The sequence below is a fragment of the Entelurus aequoreus genome, linkage group LG22, assembly GCF_033978785.1.
Source record: "Entelurus aequoreus isolate RoL-2023_Sb linkage group LG22, RoL_Eaeq_v1.1, whole genome shotgun sequence".
Classification (NCBI taxonomy): domain Eukaryota; kingdom Metazoa; phylum Chordata; class Actinopteri; order Syngnathiformes; family Syngnathidae; genus Entelurus; species Entelurus aequoreus.
The window spans coordinates 38,964,231-38,990,073 of record NC_084752.1 but is presented as its reverse complement, the minus strand read 5'-3'; the positions used below and the strand labels follow the sequence as shown (position 1 = coordinate 38,990,073).

The 25,843-nt window shown below is 36.9% G+C and overlaps 1 protein-coding gene across 4 annotated transcripts in view; it reads right to left on the bottom strand.

Moving 5' to 3' along the window:
- The window catches only part of LOC133639447 (centrosomal protein of 95 kDa-like), a 47,135-nt gene extending 26,600 nt beyond the window's left edge, over window positions 1-20,535 (bottom strand). For all 4 annotated transcript variants that reach the window (XM_062032738.1, XM_062032736.1, XM_062032739.1 and 1 more), the window contains exons 1-7: window positions 20,288-20,535; window positions 13,498-13,629; window positions 11,222-11,329; window positions 11,039-11,149; window positions 7,541-7,670; window positions 7,171-7,310; window positions 1,049-1,212 (exon numbers count right to left, since the gene is read on the bottom strand). In XM_062032738.1, coding sequence (XP_061888722.1) covers window positions 1,049-1,212; window positions 7,171-7,310; window positions 7,541-7,670; window positions 11,039-11,149; window positions 11,222-11,329; window positions 13,498-13,629; window positions 20,288-20,312 — 810 coding nt within the window. In that variant the 5' untranslated portion in view covers window positions 20,313-20,535. The remainder of the gene's footprint in view (window positions 1-1,048; window positions 1,213-7,170; window positions 7,311-7,540; window positions 7,671-11,038; window positions 11,150-11,221; window positions 11,330-13,497; window positions 13,630-20,287) is intronic.
- Between the last annotated feature and the right edge of the window lie 5,308 nt (window positions 20,536-25,843).

Sequence of the window (25,843 nt, the reverse complement as noted above, 5' to 3'; positions counted from 1 at the left end):
GTTGAGAAGAATTGTTGTACATTCTTGGCTAGCAGGTTATAGTTTGCTTTGTACATCATTTTACATGTTTGGAAATGCACCAAATCGTTGAATTTCAATAATTGTGGTTTAATAAATAAAGGGTGTGTATGTTGTCTATATCCAACATTATGTATTATTATAATTGATCTTTTTTTGTAACACAGTTGTGGGATGAATAAAAGTATATCCTATCCTATTCAATAAATACTAGTGTTTTTGTTTGTGCTGTGACGCCATCTTTGTAACGAGTTTGCTCACTGCAGGTGCGGCCAGTTGAAAATGTGCTTCCCGTTTTGCACCTTGAACCGGAAGTATAACCGTCTATAGAATTTGTGCTCGAAAGGATTCTTTAATCATCACTCTAAGCAAGGTTTGTAAGTTTTACAATACAACTACAACAATTCATACTTACGAAACCGTCCCATGTGTGACGTCTGTAGGAGTGTTTTCATGCATATTTCTACGTGCTATCGTATTGTAATCAAGCTAGCATCGTTAACATTAGCGAATATGCTAACACATTTACAAGTGTCTGTGTTAGTATTATTAACTTACAATGGCATTCTTTTTTTTGGTTTCAGTTTCGTAAATTCACCAAACTGTCACCGTCTGTTTTGTAGATTGGAGAGCTAGCTTCCGCGGGTTGTGGATCAATGACCATAGCTTCTGTTTTGTTTCATCAAAGTGCAGTTTTACAGGAACTATTTGGAAACAAATAAGGTATGGAAATAAACATTTACAAAATATTTGGTAATGGTATAAATCTGCAGCTAATATATGGAAACATATTTTTCTTCTACAATTTGGAGGGTACGGCTTAAATACAGTTGCACTCTATGGCCCGGAAAACACAGTAAATACTGGTATCATTTGTGTATGTATTGTATCGGCTAATGTAGTTCTGTTGAAGTTGTTAAAAAAAAAAAAAGGGTTTTACCGTTTTATGTGAAAATGGCAAATATCGGCGCAGATAATTGGTTGAGCTGTAATAAACACATAAAAGATAGAAGGATGGTAGTTATGGTACCGGGATGGTGGCAGCTGTTGGTGGCTGCGGGTGTGGAGAGTCGCTCTGAGCGGGTGGGTGCAGAGCGATGGCAGGGTGCAGCACTACACTCAAAAGTGCACCCGGGTCTTCTGGGAAAGCAGACGTGGTGATTGTCTCCGTGGTTTGCGGTTGGACAGATGGTTCTGTTGGAAGATTACATGTGTCAGGAGGAGTTCAAAAGGAGTCACAAGTTGAAATGTTCTGCTCCAGGCATCAGAATCCACATGACAAACACACAACACCACAACACCACGTCTTAGATAGATCATGACATACAAACGTACCATCAGATCAGTGGTTCTTAACCTGGGTTCCATGGAACCCTAGGGGTTCGGTTAGTCTGCCTCAGGGGTTCGGCCGAGGTCAAGACACACCCGACTCTTCGTGTAAAAACAAACTTCTCCCTATCGGCGTATTACGGATACGGCAACAGCAGACTGGTTTGCAGGTGTGTCATTTGTTGTGAGTTTATACACTGTGTTGTTTTTGTTCTTTGAACATTTAAACATTAACCAGATTGTTGCGTTCAAATGTCTATTAAGTACATCAATAGTAAAAATGTTGTGTTCAAGTGTTTACCAAGTAAAACATAAACAAGAGTGTTGCGTTCAAATGTCTACTAAGTACATCAATAGTAAGAATGTTGTGTTCAAGTGTTTACCAAGTAAAATAATAGTGGGAGTGTTGCGTTCAAATGTCTATTAAGTACATCAAGAGTAAGGATGGTGTGTTCAAGTGTTTACCAAGTAAAACATAAACAGGAGTGTTGCGTTCAAATGTCTACTAAGTACATCAATAGTAAGAATGTTGAGTTCAAGTTTTCACCAAGTAAAATAATAGTGGGAGTGTTGCGTTCAAATGTCTACTAAGTACATCAATAGTAAGAATGTTGTGTTCAAGTGTTTACCAAGTAAAATAATAGTGGGAGTGTTGCGTTCAAATGTCTATTAAGTACATCAATAGTAAGAATGTTGTGTTCAAGTGTTTACCAAGTAAAACATAAACAGGAGTGTTGCGTTCAAATGTCTACTAAGTACATCAATAGTAAGAATGTTGTGTTCAAGTGTTTACCAAGTAAAATAATAGTGGGAGTGTTGCGTTCAAATGTCTACTAAGTACATCAATAGTAAGAATGTTGTGTTCAAGTGTTTACCAAGTAAAATAATAGTGGGAGTGTTGCGTTCAAATGTCTACTAAGTACATCAATAGTAAGAATGTTGTGTTCAAGTGTTTACCGTGTAAAATAATAGTGGGAGTGTTGCATTCAAATGTCTATTAAGTACAGTAAAAATAAAAATGTTGTGTTCAAATGTTTACCAAGTAAAACATAAACGAGAGTGTTGCGTTCAAATGTCTACTAAGTAGACCAATAGTAAGAATGTTGCGTTCAAGTGTTTACCAAGTAAAACATTAACGTGATTGTTGTGTTTAAATGTCTATTAAGTACATCAGTAGTAAGAATGTTGTGTTCAAGTGTTTACCAAGTAAAATAATAGTGGGAGTGTTGCGTTCAAATGTCTATTAAGTACATCAAGAGTAAGGATGGTGTGTTCAAGTGTTTACCAAGTAAAACATAAACAGGAGTGTTGCGTTCAAATGTCTACTAAGTACATCAATAGTAAGAATGTTGAGTTCAAGTTTTCACCAAGTAAAATAATAGTGGGAGTGTTGCGTTCAAATGTCTACTAAGTACATCAATAGTAAGAATGTTGTGTTCAAGTGTTTACCAAGTAAAATAATAGTGGGAGTGTTGCGTTCAAATGTCTATTAAGTACATCAATAGTAAGGATGTTGTGTTCAAGTGTTTACCAAGTAAAACATAAACAGGAGTGTTGCGTTCAAATGTCTACTAAGTACATCAATAGTAAGAATGTTGCGTTCAAGTGTTTACCATGTAAAATAATAGTGGGAGTGTTGCGTTCAAATGTCTACTAAGTACATCAATAGTAAGAATGTTGTGTTCAAGTGTTTACCATGTAAAATAATAGTGGGAGTGTTGCATTCAAATGTCTATTAAGTACAGTAAAAATAAAAATGTTGTGTTCAAATGTTTACCAAGTAAAACATAAACGAGAGTGTTGCGTTCAAATGTCTACTAAGTAGACCAATAGTAAGAATGTTGCGTTCAAGTGTTTACCAAGTAAAACATTAACGTGATTGTTGTGTTTAAATGTCTATTAAGTACATCAGTAGTAAGAATGTTGTGTTCAAGTGTTTACCAAGTAAAATATAAACAGGAGTGTTGCGTTCAAATGTCTATTAAGTACATCAATAGTAAGAATGTTGTGTTCAAGTGTTTACCAAGTAAAATAATAGTGGGAGTGTTGCGTTCAAATGTCTATTAAGTACATCAATAGTAAGGATGGTGTGTTCAAGTGTTTACCATGTAAAATAATAGAGGGAGTGTTGCGTTCAAATGTCTATAAAGTACATCAAGAGTAAGGATGGTGTGTTCAAGTGTTTACCAAGTAAAATAATAGTGGGAGTGTTGCGTTCAAATGTCTACTAAGTACATTAAAAATAAAAATGTTGTGACATTTGAACGCAACACTCCCACTATTATTTTACTTGGTAAACACTTGAACACACCATCCTTACTATTGATGTACTTAGTAGACATTTGAACGCTACACTCCTGTTTATATTTTACTTGGTAAACACTTGAACACAACATTCTTACTATTGATGTACTTAATAGACATTTGAACGCAACAATCTCGTTAATGTTTTACTTGGTAAACACTTGAACGCAACATTCTTACTATTGATCTACTTAGTAGACATTTGAACGCAACACTCTCGTTTATGTTTTACTTGGTAAACACTTGAACGCAACATTCTTACTATTGATCTACTTAGTAGACATTTGAACGCAACAAGGATGGTGTGTTCAAGTGTTTACCAAGTAAAATAATAGTGGGAGTGTTGCGTTGAAATGTCTACTAAGTACATCAATAGTAAGGATGGTGTGTTCAAGTGTTTACCAAGTAAAATAATAGTGGGAGTGTTGCGTTCAAATGTCTACTAAGTACATTAAAAATAAAAATGTTGTGTTCAAGTGTTTACCAAGTAAAACAAACAGGAGTGTTGCGTTCAAAAGTCTATTAAGTACATCAATAGTAAGGATGGTGTGTTCAAGTGTTTACCAAGTAAAATAGTGTTGCGTTCAAATGTCTACTAAGTACATTATAATTAAGAATGTTGTGTTCAAGTGTTTACCAAGTAAAACATTAACGAGATTGTTGCGTTCAAATGTCTATTAAGTACATCAATAGTAAGAATGTTGCGTTCAAGTGTTTACCAAGTAAAATAGTGTTGCGTTCAAATGTCTACTAAGTACATTATAATTAAGAATGTTGTGTTCAAATGTTTACCAAGTAAAACATTAACGAGATTATTGCGTTCAAATGTCTATTAAGTACATCAATAGTAAGAATGTTGCGTTCAAGTGTTTACCAAGTAAAACATAAACGAGAGATGTGATGTTCATGCACGGTTCACTTTATGCACCAGTAATAAAACATGGTAACACTTTACTATGGGGAACATATTCACCATTAATTAGTTGCTTATTAACATGCAAATTAGTAACATATAGGCTCTTAAAGGGAAACTTCGGTTTTTTTCAACCTGGGCCCTGTTTTCATAATTTTTTCTGTATATGTGAGTGCTGGATAAAACATTTTTTGAGGTCGCGCCAGTATTGAGCAGGGCAGGCAGCCTCCAGCCCAGCTAACGCTCGTACACAGGGCAACTGGCTCTCGTCAAAATTCGGCCTATAAACATGCATTTTTTTCACACTGACAGGCTCAGATAGTTACAATGAGTGTCCGACAACATACTAGAAAGGAGAAATTAACGTATGTCTCTACCTTTAGCTGGAGATCGCTGTTTTTTGCGAGCTGTGTCCAAATCTCACCACGCTACAAATCTCGTTCCGAAATCTCGCGATAACTCGCGACAAAACACCGGTGGAAAAACAGTTACCTGACTGAGGTGAAGAGAGCCATGACAGACAAACAAACAAACTTTTCTATAAAACTAAAATAACAGTCTTCGGTAATCCAACAGAAAATCACTTCAGTCATCTCTCTTCACCTCAGTCAGGTAACTGTTTTTCCACCGGTGTTTTGTCGCGAGTTATCGCGAGATTTCGGAACGAGATTTGTAGCGTGGTGAGATTTGGACACAGCTCGCAAAAAACAGCGATCTCCAGCTAAAGGTAGAGACATACGTTAATTTCTCCTTTCTAGTATGTTGTCGGACACTCATTGTAACTATCTGAGCCTGTCAGTGTGAAAAAAATGCATGTTTATAGGCCGAATTTTGACGAGAGCCAGTTGCCCTGTGTACGAGCGTTAGCTGGGCTGGAGGCTGCCTGCCCTGCTCAATACTGGCGCGACCTCAAAAAATGTTTTATCCAGCACTCACATATACAGAAAAAATTATGAAAACAGGGCCCAAGTTGAAAAAAACCGAAGTTTCCCTTTAAGTAGTCATTATTAAGTAATTATTAATGCCTTATTCGGCATGGCCTTATTATAACCCTAACCAAATAACCCTGACCCTAACAAATAACTCTAAATTAAGTCTTTATTACTTAGAATATGTTCCCCTAGTGTCCAAATAACTCTAAATTAAGTCTTTGTTACTTATAATATGTTCCCCTAGTGTCCAAATAACTCTAAATTAAGTCTTTATTACTTAGAATATGTTCCCCTAGTGTCCAAATAACTCTAAATTAAGTCTTTATTACTTAGAATATGTTCCCCTAGTGTCCAAATAACTCTAAATTAAGTCTTTGTTACTTAGAATATGTTCCCCTAGTGTCCAAATAACTCTAAATTAAGTCTTTGTTACTTAGAATATGTTCCCCTATTGTCCAAATAACTCTAAATTAAGTGTTTGTTACTTAGAATATGTTCCCCTAGTGTCCAAATAACTCTAAATTAAGTCTTTGTTACTTAGAATATGTTCCCCTAGTGTCCAAATAACTCTAAATTAAGTCTTTATTACTTAGAATATGTTCCCCTATTGTCCAAATAACTCTAAATTAAGTCTTTATTACTTAGAATATGTTCCCCTAGTGTCCAAATAACTCTAAATTAAGTCTTTATTACTTAGAATATGTTTCCCTAGTGTCCAAATAACTCTAAATTAAGTCTTTGTTACTTATAATATGTTCCCCTAGTGTCCAAATAACTCTAAATTAAGTCTTTATTACTTAGAATATGTTCCCCTAGTGTCCAAATAACTCTAAATTAAGTCTTTATTACTTAGAATATGTTCCCCTAGTGTCCAAATAACTCTAAATTAAGTCTTTGTTACTTAGAATATGTTCCCCTAGTGTCCAAATAACTCTAAATTAAGTCTTTGTTACTTAGAATATGTTCCCCTATTGTCCAAATAACTCTAAATTAAGTGTTTGTTACTTAGAATATGTTCCCCTAGTGTCCAAATAACTCTAAATTAAGTCTTTGTTACTTAGAATATGTTCCCCTAGTGTCCAAATAACTCTAAATTAAGTCTTTATTACTTAGAATATGTTCCCCTATTGTCCAAATAACTCTAAATTAAGTCTTTATTACTTAGAATATGTTCCCCTAGTGTCCAAATAACTCTAAATTAAGTCTTTATTACTTAGAATATGTTTCCCTAGTGTCCAAATAACTCTAAATTAAGTCTTTGTTACTTATAATATGTTCCCCTAGTGTCCAAATAACTCTAAATTAAGTCTTTATTACTTAGAATATGTTCCCCTAGTGTCCAAATAACTCTAAATTAAGTCTTTGTTACTTAGAATATGTTCCCCTAGTGTCCAAATAACTCTAAATTAAGTCTTTGTTACTTAGAATATATTCCCCATACTAAAGTGTTACCAAAAACATATAACTTTGTCTTGAATTTGAAAAAATATAACATTTTATTTGTCACTAAAGAATCAAATCAAATCAAATCAAATCAACTTTATTTATAAAGCACATTTAAAATTGACCACAGGGTTGGGTGAATGTGCATATGAAACTGGTGGGGTTCGTTACCTCCAACAAGGTTAAGAACCACATCACTGCATTAGATACTTTCCTCTTTTAGCGGCTTACCTTCTTGACGGTCTGTGAATGTGAGCGCTGAAACTCCGAACCCTAGGAGTTCACAGGCTGATTCCATCCTTTCGCTTTTACTAGAATATTCCGAACTTTTACCAGAATTTTCCGAACTCTTACTGGACACGGGTGCGGACCTGCATGTGAAGAAACACAATGAGCCAGAGGTTCATTATCATTGGCTACGATCCACATGGAGACTTGCGCTGTGCAAAACTTTGTGGCTTGAAGTATTGTCTCTCTCGCGACACTGCTTTCAACACAACAGGCCAGGAGAAATCAGTGCCAGACTTGACATCACTGTCCTTCACCATTCACACGGGCGTTGTCCCATTTTGGAAGGTGAAATACTTGCAAGGCGACTTACACTCCTCCGTCAGAGGACAAAGAAGTTCCCTCCATCGTAGTGTCCATGTTCTTGATAGCATTGCTGTTGGTCGCCTCCTCACTTTCACTGGGAAATCCCTCTCGGAGACCACCATTACATAGCCCGGATTCTTCAAAAGAACATTTGTAGAAAAAAAGTGATTGAATAAACGTGTTAGTAGGCCTGGGCCGGTAGTCAATTAATGGAAGGATGAATGAAAATGAAGTCGATATCTTTGCTGGCATGGATAAATTGCTATGTTCATGTGTGTTTGTTTTCTTCGTCTATCGCTTCAAACAGGATGCAAGAGGGTTCACTCTCTGACCGTGTTTATATAACAGAGTAGTTAACTGAATGCAGCGAGTCAATCTTTGTCTCGTTGGGTGGAGAGCGGGTCAGCATTCAAGGACACATCCCTTCCTACTCGCCAGTGACAAGTTCCACAAAGTAACAAAAATTAAAAGGGAAAAAATAGGATTAAATATCCTGTTGTGGCAATATTTCAGCTTTAAACAGGTTCAGCAATATGAGCCCATCAACACAGACGTACAAGCGAGAATGCTGTGTAGCGACAAAAAAAGACAAGGCCCGACTTTGCTTTTCCAACTATGAAAATAAATGATTATAATATGTTCAATATTTATTTAAGTGTAATTTTTTTTAATTCATTTTGGATAACTGTGTTATTTACATTCTAATTACAGTACAATGGCAAACAATTATACAGTAATGTAAAATAAAAGTGCACATCTTTTTAAAATTGTTACTTGCATTATTATTAGAGATGTCCGATAATGGCTTTTTTGCCGATATCCGATATTGTCCAACTCTTAATTACCGATACCGATATATACAGTGGTGGAATGAACACATTATTATGCCTAATTTTGTTGTGATGCCCCCGCTGGATGCATTAAGCAATGTAACAAGGTTTTCCAAAATAAATCAACTCAAGTTATGTAAAAAAATGCCAACATGGCACTGCCATATTTATTATTGAAGTCACAAAGTGCATTATTTTTTTTAACATGCCTCAAAAGAGAGCATGAGGAGGTTGAGGTGGGCGGGGTTGGGGGGGGGGGGTAGGGGTTAGCGGGGGGTGTATATTGTAGCATCCTGGAAGAGTTAGTGCTGCAAGGGGTTCTGGGTATTTGTTCTGTTGTATTTATGTTGTGTTACGGTGCGGATGTTGTCCCAAAATGTGTTTGTCATTCTTGTTTGGTGTGGGTTCACAGTGTGGCGCATATTTGTAACAGTGTTAAACTTGTTTATACGGCCACCCACAGTGTGACCTGTATGGCTGTTGACCAAGTATGCATGGCATTCACTTGTGTGTGTGAAAAGCCGTAGGTATTATGTGACTGGGCCTGACGCTCTGTACTTCTCCCTACGTCCGTGTAAACAGCGGCGCTTTAAAAAGTCATACATTTTACGTTTTGAAACCGATACCGATAATTTTGAAACCGATACCGATAATTTCCGATACTACATTTTATAGCATCTATCGATATTATCGGACATGTCTAACTATTATTATTTATTATGATTACATTAGCGCTTAATTTGGTCACAAAATAATGCTGACAATAAAATTGTTTATCTGCAAACATTTGTGGAACAATATATCCAAATGTGTTATGGGCCTAGGCCTCGTGTACATATCAGGACAAACTACTCCAATGATACACTTATCTAACTGTGCCCTGTGTGCGGTATCAGGGTCATTAGCTTGCAGATGCTGTTACATAATAGGTCACAAAACTCCACTTAGTGCTGCCAAATAAGAGCGGTCTTTGTTTCTCACAGCTGATTTTTCAAAAGGAAAGTTGTACACTTTACGTAACAAAGAACAGACTTTGTCAATATGTGCAGAGAAGATTGTTGTGCACCGTTTGCACAAAACTGTCGCATCAGGAGCACTTTTCACAGTTTCTGTTAATAATGTTAAGCCTTTGTTCCGTGTTGGTGAATGTGGAAAAAGTAGTCACACTGAATAGAAACAGGGATACCTCAGGGTAGTGTCTTGGGACCTGTACTATTCAGTCTATACATCAATGACCTACCAGATATAGATTTACAGATGTATGCGGATGACACGGTGGTATATACATCAGGTAAGACCTGTACTCTAGTTGCTGACAAGTTAAATGCTCAATTAGACAAAATAGCATCTTGGCTGGAGTCATCCTGTTTAACCCTAAACACTAAAAAGACTAACTCTGTCTGCTTCTCCATAAAAAAGCTACCTCAAACAAACCTGAATATAAAAATTAATGAGGAGGTCATTGAACAAGTACCTGAAGTCAAATATTTGGGCATAATCATAGACTATGAGCTGAATTTTAAAAGTCACATTAACAAGATGTGTAAAACCCTGAAGGCAAACCTAGGCTGTTTTAACATTATAAGACACTGCTTAACTCTTAGCTGTGCTTTTAATTTTATGAATGCCATGATTCTGTCACACATATCTTATGGCTTAACCACATGGTCCCAGGCACACCAGTCATCAATCAAGACCATTGAGTGTCTTTATAACCGCACCTTGAAAGTCCTAGACAAGAAGAGTATACGATATCATCATTGCCAAATTTTAACCAAATACAATATTTTAAGTTTTACTAATTTTATTTTGTTACACACAGTCAAACTGGTTTTAAATGCTTGTATAACTCTGCTCCCCAATTGCTCTGCAAGGCAATTCCAAGACTGCAAAGTGGTAGCAGATCTACCACCCGAGCTACGTCAAAAGGCAACTGTTGTGTTCCATTCCGTAGAACATCTTTTGCCCAGACTGCCTTTTCAATAAAAGGACCACAACTATGGAACTCTTTACCGGACACTTTGAAAAGTAGACCTGCACTTGTCACTTTCAAAAAACAAACAAAATGATGGCTAGTTGAGCAACAATCGTGTTCCCATGTTTAGTTTTTACTCATTTTTACTAATTGGTTTTTATCTAGTCTGCACTTTGTCTGTGTTATTATTAATATTATTGGCTTTTATCTAGTTTGGACTTTGTCTGTGTTATTACTATTATCATTATTATCAACTCACTCTATTTTTTATTTTCCTATTTTAATGATGTTGGATCTGTGTTGTTGTTGTTGTTGTTGTTGTTGTTGTTGTTGTTGTTGTTGTTGTTGTTGGGGACAAGTGTTGTAAATGAGCTTTAGCTACAAACACTGTGATGCATGCATCGGATAACTGTTTCAGATGTCTATGTTTTTGTATCTGTCCCTATTTCAAATAAACCTCTATAATTGGGGATTAAAGTTGACGTTTACATTTTCCAGTATCAGAGGTAATACCAGGTGTAACATAGGAGGAGCGTCTGTTGTAGTATTGTATGTCACACTGGACACATGATATTAATGGTTTGCACAAAGCCGAATGTCTGTATGTCCCACTTCCCACTATTTCTATTCCCACATCCCCTGTCCCGCCTCCTGCAAAGTTCACATGTCAACTTAGACCCCCCGTGTGTCTTTTACCTACCATCATTGTGTGAGCTCTCACTTATCTCCTCACTGAGATATTCCAACAGGCCATCAAAGATATCCAATAGGTTCTTGATTGACTCTTGGTCTCCCTGGATGATATTTTCTCCTGCAGGCGCACAACATCAGCGTTATAAATGTCATTGTCCACAGTTTGAAAGGAAATCAATGTCCAGAAAACCTGTGATATGCGAAAGGCTGATCTGAAGATAATCCAGCGACAGGGAGTCAATCACACTCTGTACATTATGTATGTCGTCCTCCTGACTGCTGGGTGTGGAAATATAATCTAAAAAGGAAGAAATAAGGTGAGAAAAAAAGCGATTTAGTTCTTGACTGATGTTTTAAAAACACTGAGTAGTGTGACTTGCATCTAGAGGCAGCTGGAGGACAAGAGTCCCTTTAGGCTACTGCTTATTGACATGCATCACTGCAGGATTTGGACATGTTTAGAGGCAAGTATACAAGCTATCAGGAAAACATATTGAAAGGGATGACGTGGATTAATGCACTCTTAGGAATTAGTTTTTCTAAAGATGCAAACATTTCACTATCAGCAAAGTCGACAGTTCAAGTTTCTGCTGGATCGCACTTTCTTTCTACACTCACAAGGATTTCAAGTAGCAAAGATTGGAAGCACATCAAGTTAAGTAGGGATTCAATAATTAAGCATTTATCCGTTAAAGACAATATTGGATTTTTTGTGCATGGGTAATAATGTATTTGATTGACATTAACAAGTGCCGTATTACTGGGGTCGTTATGCTAATGAGAAAAAGGATAACTTCAGTTTTTGCAGTTGATTTCCTGGTACTAATATTTCCCTGTGATCTTCAATTCATGTCGGCAGTGGTTTTAAATGGTATGAAGTCTCATGGTTTAGCTACATTTCCCTGATGTTCAGCAGTGTTTGCTTTTCAACAATATTTAGCAATATCAGGAGTCAGTATGCTGTTGAGCCTACAAGAGATTAATTACAGAGTATCAGCAAATTAAACTCAATGCTTTACAATGCCCTTTTTGCCACTTAAAACTCATTTAATGCCCATGTCATACAGCACATCGGTGTTGTATTTAGTGAAAAGCTTACAATAGTCTGTATGGACAAAATTGTAAGCATTTGACAAAGATAATCTTGAGTAGTTGAAACATTTACAAGAACTGTTAGCTTCCAGTGAATTACAATTAGCTCACAAGACTGTCTGATCCAAGAATTTATTTTTTGCAGTACTAGATGGGCTCCAACACCCCCGGTGACCCCGAACGGGACAAGCGGTAGAAAATGGATGGTTAGATAGCAGCAGCTGCCAGTTGTGTTGGCGTCGTGGCGACAGCAGAAGTTGCTTTGTTGGTCATGCCGTTAACTACTGCCTGCCTGACTTGTGATTGGCTACTAGCATGTGTTATTTCACCACATTAAATTGATGTGAATTGACATTTTCTGGACATCAAATGTAATGCTTTTTAATGCAATTAAAGGCCTTAATGTTTAAACAATCAATGTAATGACTTTGCATGCTTTTTAATGACCTTTGGAAACCCTGAATTACTCTAGTTTATTAATACTGTTAAGGCTATTTTCTTGATGCTAACAAATAGCACCAAAGACGACATAGCATGGTCATCCACTTGGCTTTCCTGCACAACAACAACATATAGCTTTTAGTTTCTGCTATAAAAATCTACAACGAAAATACGGTAGATTAACCCCATCCATTTTCTACCGCTTGTCCCTTTCGGGATGGCGTCGGGTGCTGGAGCCCATCTCAGCTGCATTGGGGCGGAAGGCGGGGTACACCACATCAGAGGTCTCTGTAGTTATATTTAGGCATAGCAACTACAACATAACTTCAAACAAATGTGATCCTCTTGTCCTTTGTTTGTGCTTAGTACTGCTCTCAAACATGAGTCAGGAAGAAACCTGATAGCAACACAGAAAGTGTTTAAAAACAAATCCAATGTTCAAACAAACCTTTTACAAAGTGATCTCTGCAGACACCAGCATATCCCGACTGTACTCCACAAGATGAAAGAGATGTTGGAGAGACATTTTTCTTGACGCGCTTTTGTCATCTCCACAACTTTATTCCCTTTACGTACCACTTCTTTCGGTACTCTATAAAAGCTATTTCCTATCTCTGGATTCCTGGCGAGGCTGAAGCTTCTCTGGCCTCTGTAATGTGCATTATTACACTGCGACAAGGCAAAGTGGACCTGAAGCTTCTCTGGCCTCTGTAATGTGCATTATTACACCGCGACAAGGCAAAGTGGACCTGACCTGACGTCACATGCAACCCAGCAATAAGCATGGCCAACATGACAATGCTACTTTCAACCTCTTCACTTCATTGGATTGTTACAAATTCAACTAAAAGCAAGCAATCAATTTTCACACGTTTATTCATTGAGAAAAAAGATTTCAAAGAATTAGGTTTTAGCTGTGAGGTTCAAGCTTACCTGGAACTTTCTCTCTCAGGATGTTCTCATACAAACACACAAAGACATTAGCGTCGCAGTCCGTGAGTTTCGTCAACCTCTGTGCTCCTATGTGACACCTGGCCAGTAGATCATTGGCCACATTCACCCAATCTGTGCAAACAACAACAATGTTAACCCTGAACAGACATTTTACATTTGTCATCTTCCTTCCTTTATTCATCTTAAACGGCAAAGATACACAAATTCCAGCATTTGTTGCTGGTGATAAAAGAACATGGAAAACATTATAAACGACATTTTTGATCTTACATTTATCTTATAATAAATTCATGCATTTCTTATGTTAAGAGTTCAATTTCAGCAACTTTTATTTTGTATACATTTGTCAGATGGTGATACTTTTTCCCATCCATCCATCCATTTTCTACCGCTTGTCCCTTTCGGGGTCGCGGGGGGTGCTGGAGCCTATCTCAGCTGCATTCGGGCGGAAGGCAGGGTACACCCTGGACAAGTCACCACCTCATCACAGATAGACAACATTCACACACTAGGGACCATTTAGTGTTGCCAGTCAACCTATCCCCAGGTGCATGTCTTTGGAGGTGGGAGGGGCCTATCCCCAGGTGCATGTCTTTGGAGGTGGGAGGGGCCTATCCCCAGGTGCATGTCTTTGGAGGTGGGAGGGGCCTATCCCCAGGTGCATGTCTTTGGAGGTGGGAGGGGCCTATCCCCAGGTGCATGTCTTTGGAGGTGGGAGGGGCCTATCCCCAGGTGCATGTCTTTGGAGGTGGGAGGGGCCTATCCCCAGGTGCATGTTTTTGGAGGTGGGAGGGGCCTATCCCCAGGTGCATGTCTTTGGAGGTGGGAGGAAGCCGGAGGGAACCCACGCAGTCACGAGGAGAAGATGCAAACTCCACACAGAAAGAACCCGAGCCCGGGATTGAACTCAGGACCTTCTTGTTGTGAGGCACATGCACTAACCCCTGGTCCACCGTGCTGCCTACTTTTTTCCCATTTAAAGCAAAATGTCTCACCTTTTACTATTTTTAGCAAAATAAATGTGTCTCTCTACTGATGTTGCTTACGGGTGTAAAATAACATTTTTATGTGGCACTGTGTAACATACTAGTTTGAAGGGTTAAAGTCTACAATAATATAATTCATATATATATATATATATATATATATATATATATATATATATATATATATATATATATATATATATATATATATATATATATATATATATATATATATTCAGCATTATATATATTTCAGGTTAAAATACATTCACTTGTTTAAAGTGGAAAATAATATATATTATCAATCAATCAATCCAACTTTATTTACCAAAGCCAAAAGCAGTAAAGTTGTCAGGTTGTGTAAATGGTAAATAAAAAGAGAATACAACAAATCCTTTTCAACTTATATTCAATTGAATAGACTGCAAAGACAAGATATTTCATGTTCACACTGAGAAACTTTGGTATTTTTTGCAAATAATCATGAACTTAGAAAAAAAGTTGTCATAGGGGCATTTTTACCAGTGTGTTACATGGCCTTTCCTTTGAACAACACTCAGTAAAGGTTTGGGAAGTGAGGAGACACATTTTTGAAGTGGAATTCTTTCCCATTCTTGCTTGATGTACAGCTTAAGTTGTTCAACAGTCTCCCTTCTCATATTTTAGCTGCCACACATTTTCAATGTCTGGACTACAGGCAGGCCAGTCTAGTACCTGCACTCTTTTACTATGAAGCCACGCTGTTGTAACACCTGGCTTGGCGTTGTCTTGCTGAAATAAGCAGGGGCGTCCATGATAAGGTTGCTTGGATGGCAACATATGTTGCTCCAAAAGCTGTATGTACCTTTCAGCATTAATGGTGCCTTCACAGATGTGTAAGTTACCCATGTCTTGGCCACTAATACACCCCCATACCATCACACATGCTGCCTTTTACACTTTCACCCTAGAACATGTCTTGACCACTAATACACCCCCATACCATCACACATGCTGCCTTTTACACTTTCACCCTAGAACATGTCTTGACCACTAATACACCCCCATACCATCCCACATGCTGCCTTTTACACTTTCACCCTAGAACATGTCTGTATAAATCCCAGGTATTATTATTATTATTATTGACCACTAATACACCCCCATACCATCACACATGCTGCCTTTTACACTTTCACCCTAGAACATGTCTTGACCACTAATACACCCCCATACCATCACACATGCTGCCTTCTACACTTTCACCCTAGAACATGTCTTGACCACTAATACACCCCCATACCATCACACATGCTGCCTCTTACACTTTCACCCTAGAACATGTCTTGACCACTAATACACCCCCATACCATCACACATGCTGCCTTTTACACTTTCACCCTAGAACATGTCTTGACCACTAATACACCCCCATACCATCACACATGCTGCCTCTTACACTTTCACCCTAGAACAGTCTGGATGGTTCTTTTCCTCTTTGGTCCGGAGGACACGACGTCCACAGTTTCCAAAAACAATTTGAAATGTGGACTCGTCAGACCACAGAACACTTTTCCACTTTGCATCAGTCCATCTTAGATGAGCATGATCCCAGCAAAGCTGGCAGCGTTTCTGGGTGTTGTTGATAAATGGCTTTGGCTTTGCATAGTAGAGTTTTAACTTGCACTTACAGATGTAGCGACCAACTGTAGTTACTGACAGTGGTTTTCTGAAGTGTTCCTATACACATGTGGTGATATCCTTTACACACTGATGTGGCTTTTTGATGCAGTAGCGCCTGAGGGATCCAAGGTGTGTAATATCATGGCTTACCTGCAGTGATTTCTCCACATTCTCTGAACCTTTTGATGATATTACGGAGCGTAGATGGTGAAATCCCTAAATTCCTTGTTGAGAAATGTTGTTGTTCAACAATTTGCTCAGGCATTTGTTGACAAAGTGGTGACCCTCGCCCCGTCCTTGTTTGTGAATGACTGAGCATTTCATGGAAGCTGCTTTTATACCCAATCATGGCACCCACCTGTTCCCAATTAGCCTGTTCACCTGTGGGATGTTCCAAATAAGTCTTTGATGAGCATTCCTCAACTTTCCCACTCTTTTTTGCCACTTGTGCCAGCTTTTTGGAAACATGTTGCAGGCATCAAATTCCAAATGGGCTAATATTTGCAAAAAATACCAAAGTTTCTCAGTGTGAACATGAAATATCTTGTCTTTGCAGTCTATTCAATTGAATATAAGTTGAAAAGGATTTGTTGTATTCTCTTTTTATTTAGCATTTACACAACTTCACTGCTTTTGTAGTTTGTACATAGCACTTTTCATACGCAGGCAAGTGGCAACACAAAGTGTTTTACACCAAAGAAAAACAAAGAAGGAAAAAAAGGGTCAGCGTGAATCGTTTGGTTGAGCGGCCGCGCCATGAAACTTGAGGGTTACAGGTTAGATCCCCGCTTTCGCCAACCGAGTCACTGCCGTTGTGTCCATGGGCAAGACACTTTACCCACCTGCTCCCAGGACCACACACACTGGTTTAAATGTAGCTTAAATAATGTAGATAATGGGTTTCAATATGTCACGCGCTTTGAGTCTCTAGAAAAAATGTGCTATGTATATATATATATAACTCACTTCACTTCACAATAACAAAGCATGGCATGGCACTGACTCTTGAGGAAACACCACCTTTGAAGCATCCACACAGGAGAATAATGAAAATTAAAAATGCCATAAAATATATGTAAAAAATAAAGTATAAGTAATACATTAATAAAAACATAATATTGAAAGTATAATAGTAATAATAATAGCAATTTTAAAAAATTACAATGTCAAAATATAAATAAATAATAATAAATAAAAATAAAAGAACTACAAAATAAATGTATTTAATTAAAAATGAACATGATTAAAATATTACACGACATAAATAAATACATACATAAATATTTATGAACAGCATTTTTTTGTTTAACTGCGTAAGCTTTGGTTTCCAAAAATTAACACATATGAAAAATCAGTGTTGCTACTTTCCAATCATTAATCTATTTCAAAATATAATATTTTAATCACTAATGATATTAATAATAATAATTACTGATTAACACTTTTTTAGTAGTTTCGGAATAAGCTGACGTTTTTTTGTTATTCAGGACAATCATGTGAGTACATCTGAAGGAGAGCGAATAGACACATTAATAGCATAACACAACATTTATATAGTAGCGTTGGACGGGATAACATTAATTTTTTCATCGAGATATGACATCATTCTGTATGAAATTTAATGATGACGTTCATTTCATTGAATGCAAGGCATACTTGCTCTACAGCTATACATGTCACAGTAAGGGTGGCCATAGTAACACTGTCACAAACATGTCAAAGCACACTAAACAACAATGACAAACACATGTCAGGAGAACATCCGCACTGAAACACAACACAACAAATACCCAGAACCCCTTGCAGAACCATCTCTTCCGGGACGCTACAATATAAAACCTTGTTAATGCGACATTAAGAGTAACATACGCGGTAGTTGCGAGGATTCATATTGTTGCGTTACAAAGTGAGGGGCATCTTAAGAGGTGGGTCCATCCATCCATCCATTTTCTACCGCTTGTCCCTTTCGAAGGTCCTAATTGTAATGTCACAACAGCGGCAAAGTCAAGTTAGGGAGCGGGCATTACATTCACATTTAATATAAACACGAGGATAACATTACATTCCTTCACCAACATATATTTAATATAAACACAAGGATAACATTACATTCCTTCACCAACATATATTTAATACAAACACAAGTTTAACATTACATTCCTTCACCAACATATATTTAATATAAACACAAGGATAACATTACATTCCTTCACCAACATATATTTAATATAAACACAAGTTTACATTACATTCCTTCACCAACATATATTTAATATAAACACAAGTTTACATTACATTCCTTCACCAACATATATTTAATATAAACACAAGGATAACATTACATTCCTTCACCAACATATATTTAATATAAACACAAGTTTACATTACATTCCTTCACCAACATATATTTAATATAAACACGAGGATAACATTACATTCCTTCACCAACATATATTTAATATAAACACAAGGATAACATTACATTCCTTCACCAACATATATTTAATATAAACACAAGGATAACATTACATTCCTTCACCAACATATATTTAATATAAACACAAGTTTACATTACATTCCTTCACCAACATATATTTAATATAAACACAAGTTTACATTACATTCCTTCACCAACATATATTTAATATAAACACGAGGATAACATTACATTCCTTCACCAACATATATTTAATATAAACACAAGGATAACATTACATTCCTTCACCAACATATATTTAATATAAACACAAGTTTACATTACATTCCTTCACCAACATATATTTAATATAAACACAAGGATAACATTACATTCCTTCACCAACATATATTTAATACAAACACAAGTTTAACATTACATTCCTTCACCAACATATATTTAATATAAACACAAGTTTACATTACATTCCTTCACCAACATATATTTAATATAAACACAAGGATAACATTACATTCCTTCACCAACATATATTTAATATAAACACAAGTTTACATTACATTCCTTCACCAACATATATTTAATATAAACACGAGGATAACATTACATTCCTTCACCAACATATATTTAATATAAACACAAGGATAACATTACATTCCTTCACAACATATATTTAATATAAACACAAGTTTACATTACATTCCTTCACCAACATATATTTAATATAAACACAAGGATAACATTACATTCCTTCACCAACATATATTTAATACAAACACGAGGATAACATTACATTCCTTCACCAACATATATTTAATATAAACACAAGGATAACATTACATTCCTTCACCAACATATATTTAATATAAACACAAGTTTACATTACATTCCTTCACCAACATATATTTAATATAAACACAAGGATAACATTACATTCCTTCACCAACATATATTTAATATAAACACAAGGATAACATTACATTCCTTCACCAACATATATTTAATATAAACACAAGTTTACATTACATTCCTTCACCAACATATATTTAATATAAACACAAGGATAACATTACATTCCTTCACCAACATATATTTAATACAAACACAAGTTTAACATTACATTCCTTCACCAACATATATTTAATATAAACAAGGATAACATTACATTCCTTCACCAACATATATTTAATATAAACACAAGTTTACATTACATTCCTTCACCAACATATATTTAATATAAACACAAGGATAACATTACATTCCTTCACCAACATATATTTAATATAAACACAAGGATAACATTACATTCCTTCACCAACATATATTTAATACAAACACAAGTTTAACATTACATTCCTTCACCAACATATATTTAATATAAACACAAGTTTAACATTACATTCCTTCACCAACATATATTTAATATAAACACAAGGAGTTGCCATTAGTAACCAGAGATAACGTAAATGACCATTTTGTGTCGCAAGTATGCCTCGACGTACCGCAACAACACAAACTAGCCAACAGGGCTAAATGTTGTCGCTTTTTGTGCCGGCTAAACGTCAAATAATAAAGCAATGTGGACTTATTGGGATTGAAATGCGATATATGAGCTTATTTATGGGACAATAGATGGCAGAAAGACAGGCTAGTTGAAGTTAGCTTTCGAGAGTGTGTTGCTGCCTACCTCTCTCTTCCTCCGGGGTTCCCATCAAACAGCTGTTGGCGAGGCAGCTGTGGCTCAAAAAGTCCACAAAACAGGTAAAGAAAGGCTTCCGGTGAGAAGTCAGATAGCAGCAGGCACAAATTAAAGCTCGCTCGTCTGTTAAAAATGTCCTTTTAGGGCAGAGAAAAAGAAGGAAGTGTCTCTCCTGAGTTAAAATTGAAGTGTTGTTTGATTGGTTGGTCTTCTTGCTACTTCCCGGAAGTGCATTGGTGAGCTGCTTGCACTGCACCCTGCTGGACACTTTTTGTAGTGCTGGAGATATGACGTCACACTGTACCCTGCTGGACACTTTGTGTAGTGCTGGAGAGATGATATATGTCACACTGCATCCTGCTGGACACTTTGTGTAGTGCTGGAGAGATGACGTCACACTGTACCCGGCTGGACACTTTGTGTAGTGCTGGAGAGATGACGTCACACTGTACCCTGCTGGGCACTTTGTGTAGTGCTGGAGAGATGACGTCACACTGTACCCTGCTGGGCACTTTGTGTAGTGCTGGAGAGATGATATATGTCACACTGCATCCTACTGGACACTTTGTGTAGTGCTGGAGAGATGATACATGTCACACTGCATCCTGCTGGACACTTTGTGTAGTGCTGGAGAGATGATACATGTCACACTGCATCCTGCTGGACACTTTGTGTAGTGCTGGAGAGATGACATCACACTGCATCCTGCTGGACACTTTGTGTAGTGCTGGAGAGATGATACATGTCACACTGCATCCTGTTGGACACTTTGTGTAGTGCTGGAGAGATGACGTCACACTACATCCTACTGGACACTTTGTGTAGTGCTGGAGAGATGATACATGTCACACTGCATCCTGTTGGACACTTTGTGTAGTGCTGGAGAGATGATACATGTCACACTGCATCCTGCTGGACACTTTGTGTAGTGCTGGAGAGATGACGTCACACTACATCCTACTGGACACTTTGTGTAGTGCTGGAGAGATGATACATGTCACACTGCATCCTGCTGGACACTTTGTGTAGTGCTGGAGAGATGACGTCACACTACATCCTACTGGACACTTTGTGTAGTGCTGGAGAGATGATACATGTCACACTGCATCCTACTGGACACTTTGTGTAGTGCTGGAGAGATGACGTCACACTGCATCCTGCTGGACACTTTGTGTAGTGCTGGAGAGATGATACATGTCACACTGCATCCTACTGGACACTTTGTGTAGTGCTGGAGAGATGATACATGTCACACTGCATCCTACTGGACACTTTGTGTAGTGCTGGAGAGATGATACATGTCACACTGCATCCTGCTGGACACTTTGTGTAGTGCTGGAGAGATGATACATGTCACACTGCATCCTGCTGGACACTTTGTGTAGTGCTGGAGAGATGATACATGTCACACTGCATCCTACTGGACACTTTGTGTAGTGCTGGAGAGATGACGTCACACTGCATCCTGCTGGACACTTTGTGTAGTGCTGGAGAGATGACGTCACACTGCATCCTGCTGGACACTTTGTGTAGTGCTGGAGAGATGATACATGTCACACTGCTGGACACTTTTTTTTTTTTAATTTGTTTTATAAGTTTTATTTATACATTTCAACATTTCAACAATCAAATAAGTACAAAAGTAGTACAAAACAGTACAAAAAGAATACAAAGCAGCGCCAGGGGGTTATAAATTCAAAGTAACTAAAATAGAATGCAAAAAAACATATATATAATATTTACAAAGTGCAAAGCCATAGGCTCACTCAATTTCAGTAAACAACTCAAATTTGGAACACAGCATAATCGTCTTCACAGCTTTCTGGTTGCTAGAGGTAGGGAGTGTCTTAATGTACACTTCTAACTCTTTTTTAAAGGCACAAAAGACAGGTCGGGTATTGAGAAACTTACATTTATGAATATAAAACTTAGCCAATAGTATAATGAGGTTGCAAAGGTAAAATTCCTTTTCAGATTTTTGTTCATATAGTGTAAAACCAAATATCACACAATCGGAGTGTTGCTGGTTACTGGGGTTCAATTCCCACCTTCTACCTTCCTAGTCACGTCCGTTGTGTCCTTGGGCAAGACACTTCACCCTTTGCCTCTGATGGCTGCTGGTTAGCGCCTTGCATGGCAGCTCCCGCCATCAGTGTGTGAATGTGTGTGTGAATGGGTGAATGTGGAAATAGTGTCAAAGCGCTTTGAGTACCTTGAAGGTAGAAAAGCGCTATACAAGTATAACCCATTTATCATTTATTTATCTTTAAAACAAAGCACAAATTTGTCAAGAATATTGTCCAGGATGAAGCATCACGTGACATGAAAGATACCCACAGGAAGTAGTGGTCACGTGACATGAAAGATACCCACAGGAAGTAGTGGTCACGTGACCCGCTTGAAAGAAATGGCGCTGTCACGCCAAATGTCTTCCCCCTACAAAAACCTTCCCCCTCCCCCCAGCCTATGGCTTTGCACTTTGTTTATTTTATATATGTTTTTTTTGCATTCTATTTGAGTTACTTTGAATTTATAACCCCCTGGCGCTGCTTTGTATTCTTTTTGTACTGTTTTGTACTACTTTTGTACTTATTTGATTGTTTCTTGTCTGTTTCTAAATGTTGAAATGTATTAAAAAAAAAGTTTAAACCCCCCCATTTACTTCCGGGGCTGCGTCCGGTAAAATCACAAAGTTGCCGGGGGTCCTTAACCGGCACGCGACTGTCCAGTTTCGCGCCTGTACAAAAAAAAAACAATAATGGATTTCTTCAGATTGCAGCAGCTGTCAAAGACCAAGTATCCTTCCAGCGACGGCCAGTCAAAGTTGAAGTGCTATCGATCGCTGTCAATGACGTAAGAGGAAACATGACCCCGGAAGTGAATGGGGGGAGGGGAAGGTTTTTGTACAGGGAAGAAATTTGGCGTCACAGCTCCAACACTGTCACTCAAACAAAACACTTCCTGAGTGTCACGTGATTCCTTTTGGTCCTTTTCAGCTGTAAATAACAATATCTAAATAATAAATGTCACTGTCTATATGTAACTAATAATATACAATAACAAATGTCAGTGTCTATATGTAACTAATAATATATAATAATAAATGTCAGTGTCTTTATGTAACTAATAATATACAATAATAAATGTCAGTGTCTATATGTAACTAATAATATATAATAATAAATGTCAGTGTCTTTATGTAACTAATAATATACAATAATAAATGTCAGTGTCTATATGTAACTAATAATATATAATAATAAATGTCAGTGTCTTTATGTAACTAATAATATACAATAATAAATGTCAGTGTCTATATGTAACTAATAGTATATAATAATAAATGTCAGTGTCTATATGTAACTAATAATATACAATAACAAATGTCAGTGTCTATATGTAACTAATAATATATAATAATAAATGTCAGTGTCTTTATGTAACTAATAATATACAATAATAAATGTCAGTGTCTATATGTAACTAATAATATACAATAACAAATGTCAGTGTCTATATGTAACTAATAATATACAATAACAAATGTCAGTGTCTATATGTAACTAATAATATACAATAATAAATGTCAGTGTCTATATGTAACTAATAATATACAATAACAAATGTCAGTGTCTATATGTAACTAATAATATACAATAATAAATGTCAGTGTCTATATGTAACTAATAATATACAATAACAAATGTCAGTGTCTATATGTAACTAATAATATATAATAATAAATGTCAGTGTCTTTATGTAACTAATAATATATAATAATAAATGTCAGTGTCTATATGTAACTAATAATATACAATAATAAATGTCAGTGTCTATATGTAACTAATAATATATAATAATAAATGTCAGTGTCTATATGTAACTAATAATATATAATAATAAATGTCAGTGTCTTTATGTAACTAATAATATATAATAATAAATGTCAGTGTCTATATGTAACTAATAATATACAATAATAAATGTCAGTGTCTATATGTAACTAATAATATACAATAATAAATGTCAGTGTCTTTATGTAACTAATAATATATAATAATAAATGTCAGTGTTGCTGACAACACAAACACATCGGCTGTAGCGGTAGCTTGTTAGCATTAACATGGTGTTCTAATAAGAAGTGTCACTGACTACTTTTACAACATGTAACAAAGTCATTAGATAATATTTGATGTTATTTACCATCATTACATCCGTGTTGTGCCTCCCTTTTCCCCATTTATCCAACAAAGTCAGAGTAGTAAGCAGCTGGCAAACCTTTAAAAGAGTTTGTACAGAGGAGTAAACAACAACAAACTGCGTACAGTTTAAAGACTATGGCTGAGTAGAAACACTCCAAAATAGTTCCACTGATCAGCACATAGAAGTTCCTGCATGTTGAAAGTTCCTTTGTTGTCATAGAAGTACACAAGAAATAAGAACTAAACAAACCTATTCTGATGACTGCCGTGTTTTGGAAAAATTGCTTTTAGGAACGCCCCCAACTGTGTTCAACCAATTAGCGTTTAACAGCACAGCCCGCCCCCAACTGTGTTCAACCAATTAGCGTTTAACAGCACAGCCCGCCCCCAACTGTGTTCAACCAATTAGCGTTTAACAGCACAGCCCGCCCCCAACTGTGTTCAACCAATTAGCGTTTAACAGCACAGCCCGCCCCCAAAAAGGTTCCGGGTACCTTCCAGAAGTCCCACCCAGCAGGCAGGAACTCCAAAAAGTTCCTGAAGAACTAAATCTAGTTTGAGGTGTAATTGTACTTAAATGGGAAAAGGGCCTAATCTGATGAAGTGTGTTTTGCTCATCCCAGGATGACAAGTTGTGGAAGAGTTCTGTGTCTCACTTTTTCTTTCTTTCTGTAGCAGCGTTAACATTGTCCTTTGTAATCTGAGTACGCAAATAATGACTTCAAATAGCTCAGTTTACTCTGGACATTTATTGAATACAGTGGTGTGCCAGCAAGACCTTCTCTGCTGGCCTAACATCACCAGGAATCATCATCATAATTAAAGATAGAAAGTCATTTTTTATTAATTTCCCTAAATATGTAAAAGTATTCATATTTTCTTCATGTCATATTATGTTCCTTCCAGTGCTGTTGGTTTTACTTTATAGAGTTTCTATCCAATCACAATTCAGCTAGCTTATGTTGCCATGCTGTACCAAATCTGCCTTCAGCATCAACAATGTGTGTGCACTGTAATTGAGCGGGCACATACAGTTGATAGACAATTGCCTTCAGCATCAACAATGTGTGTGCACTGTAAGTGAACGGGCACATACAGTTGATAGACAGTTGCCTTCAGCATCAACAATGTGTGTGCACTGTAAGTGAACGGCCACATACAGTTGATAGACAGTTGCCTTCAGCATCAACAATGTGTGTGCACTGTAAGTGAACGGCCACATACAGTTGATAGACAGTTGCCTTCAGCATCAACAATGTGTGTGCACTGTAAGTGAACGGCCACATACAGTTGATAGACAGTTGTGATAGCCAATCAGAACACGAGTTGTTGTCAGTAACTT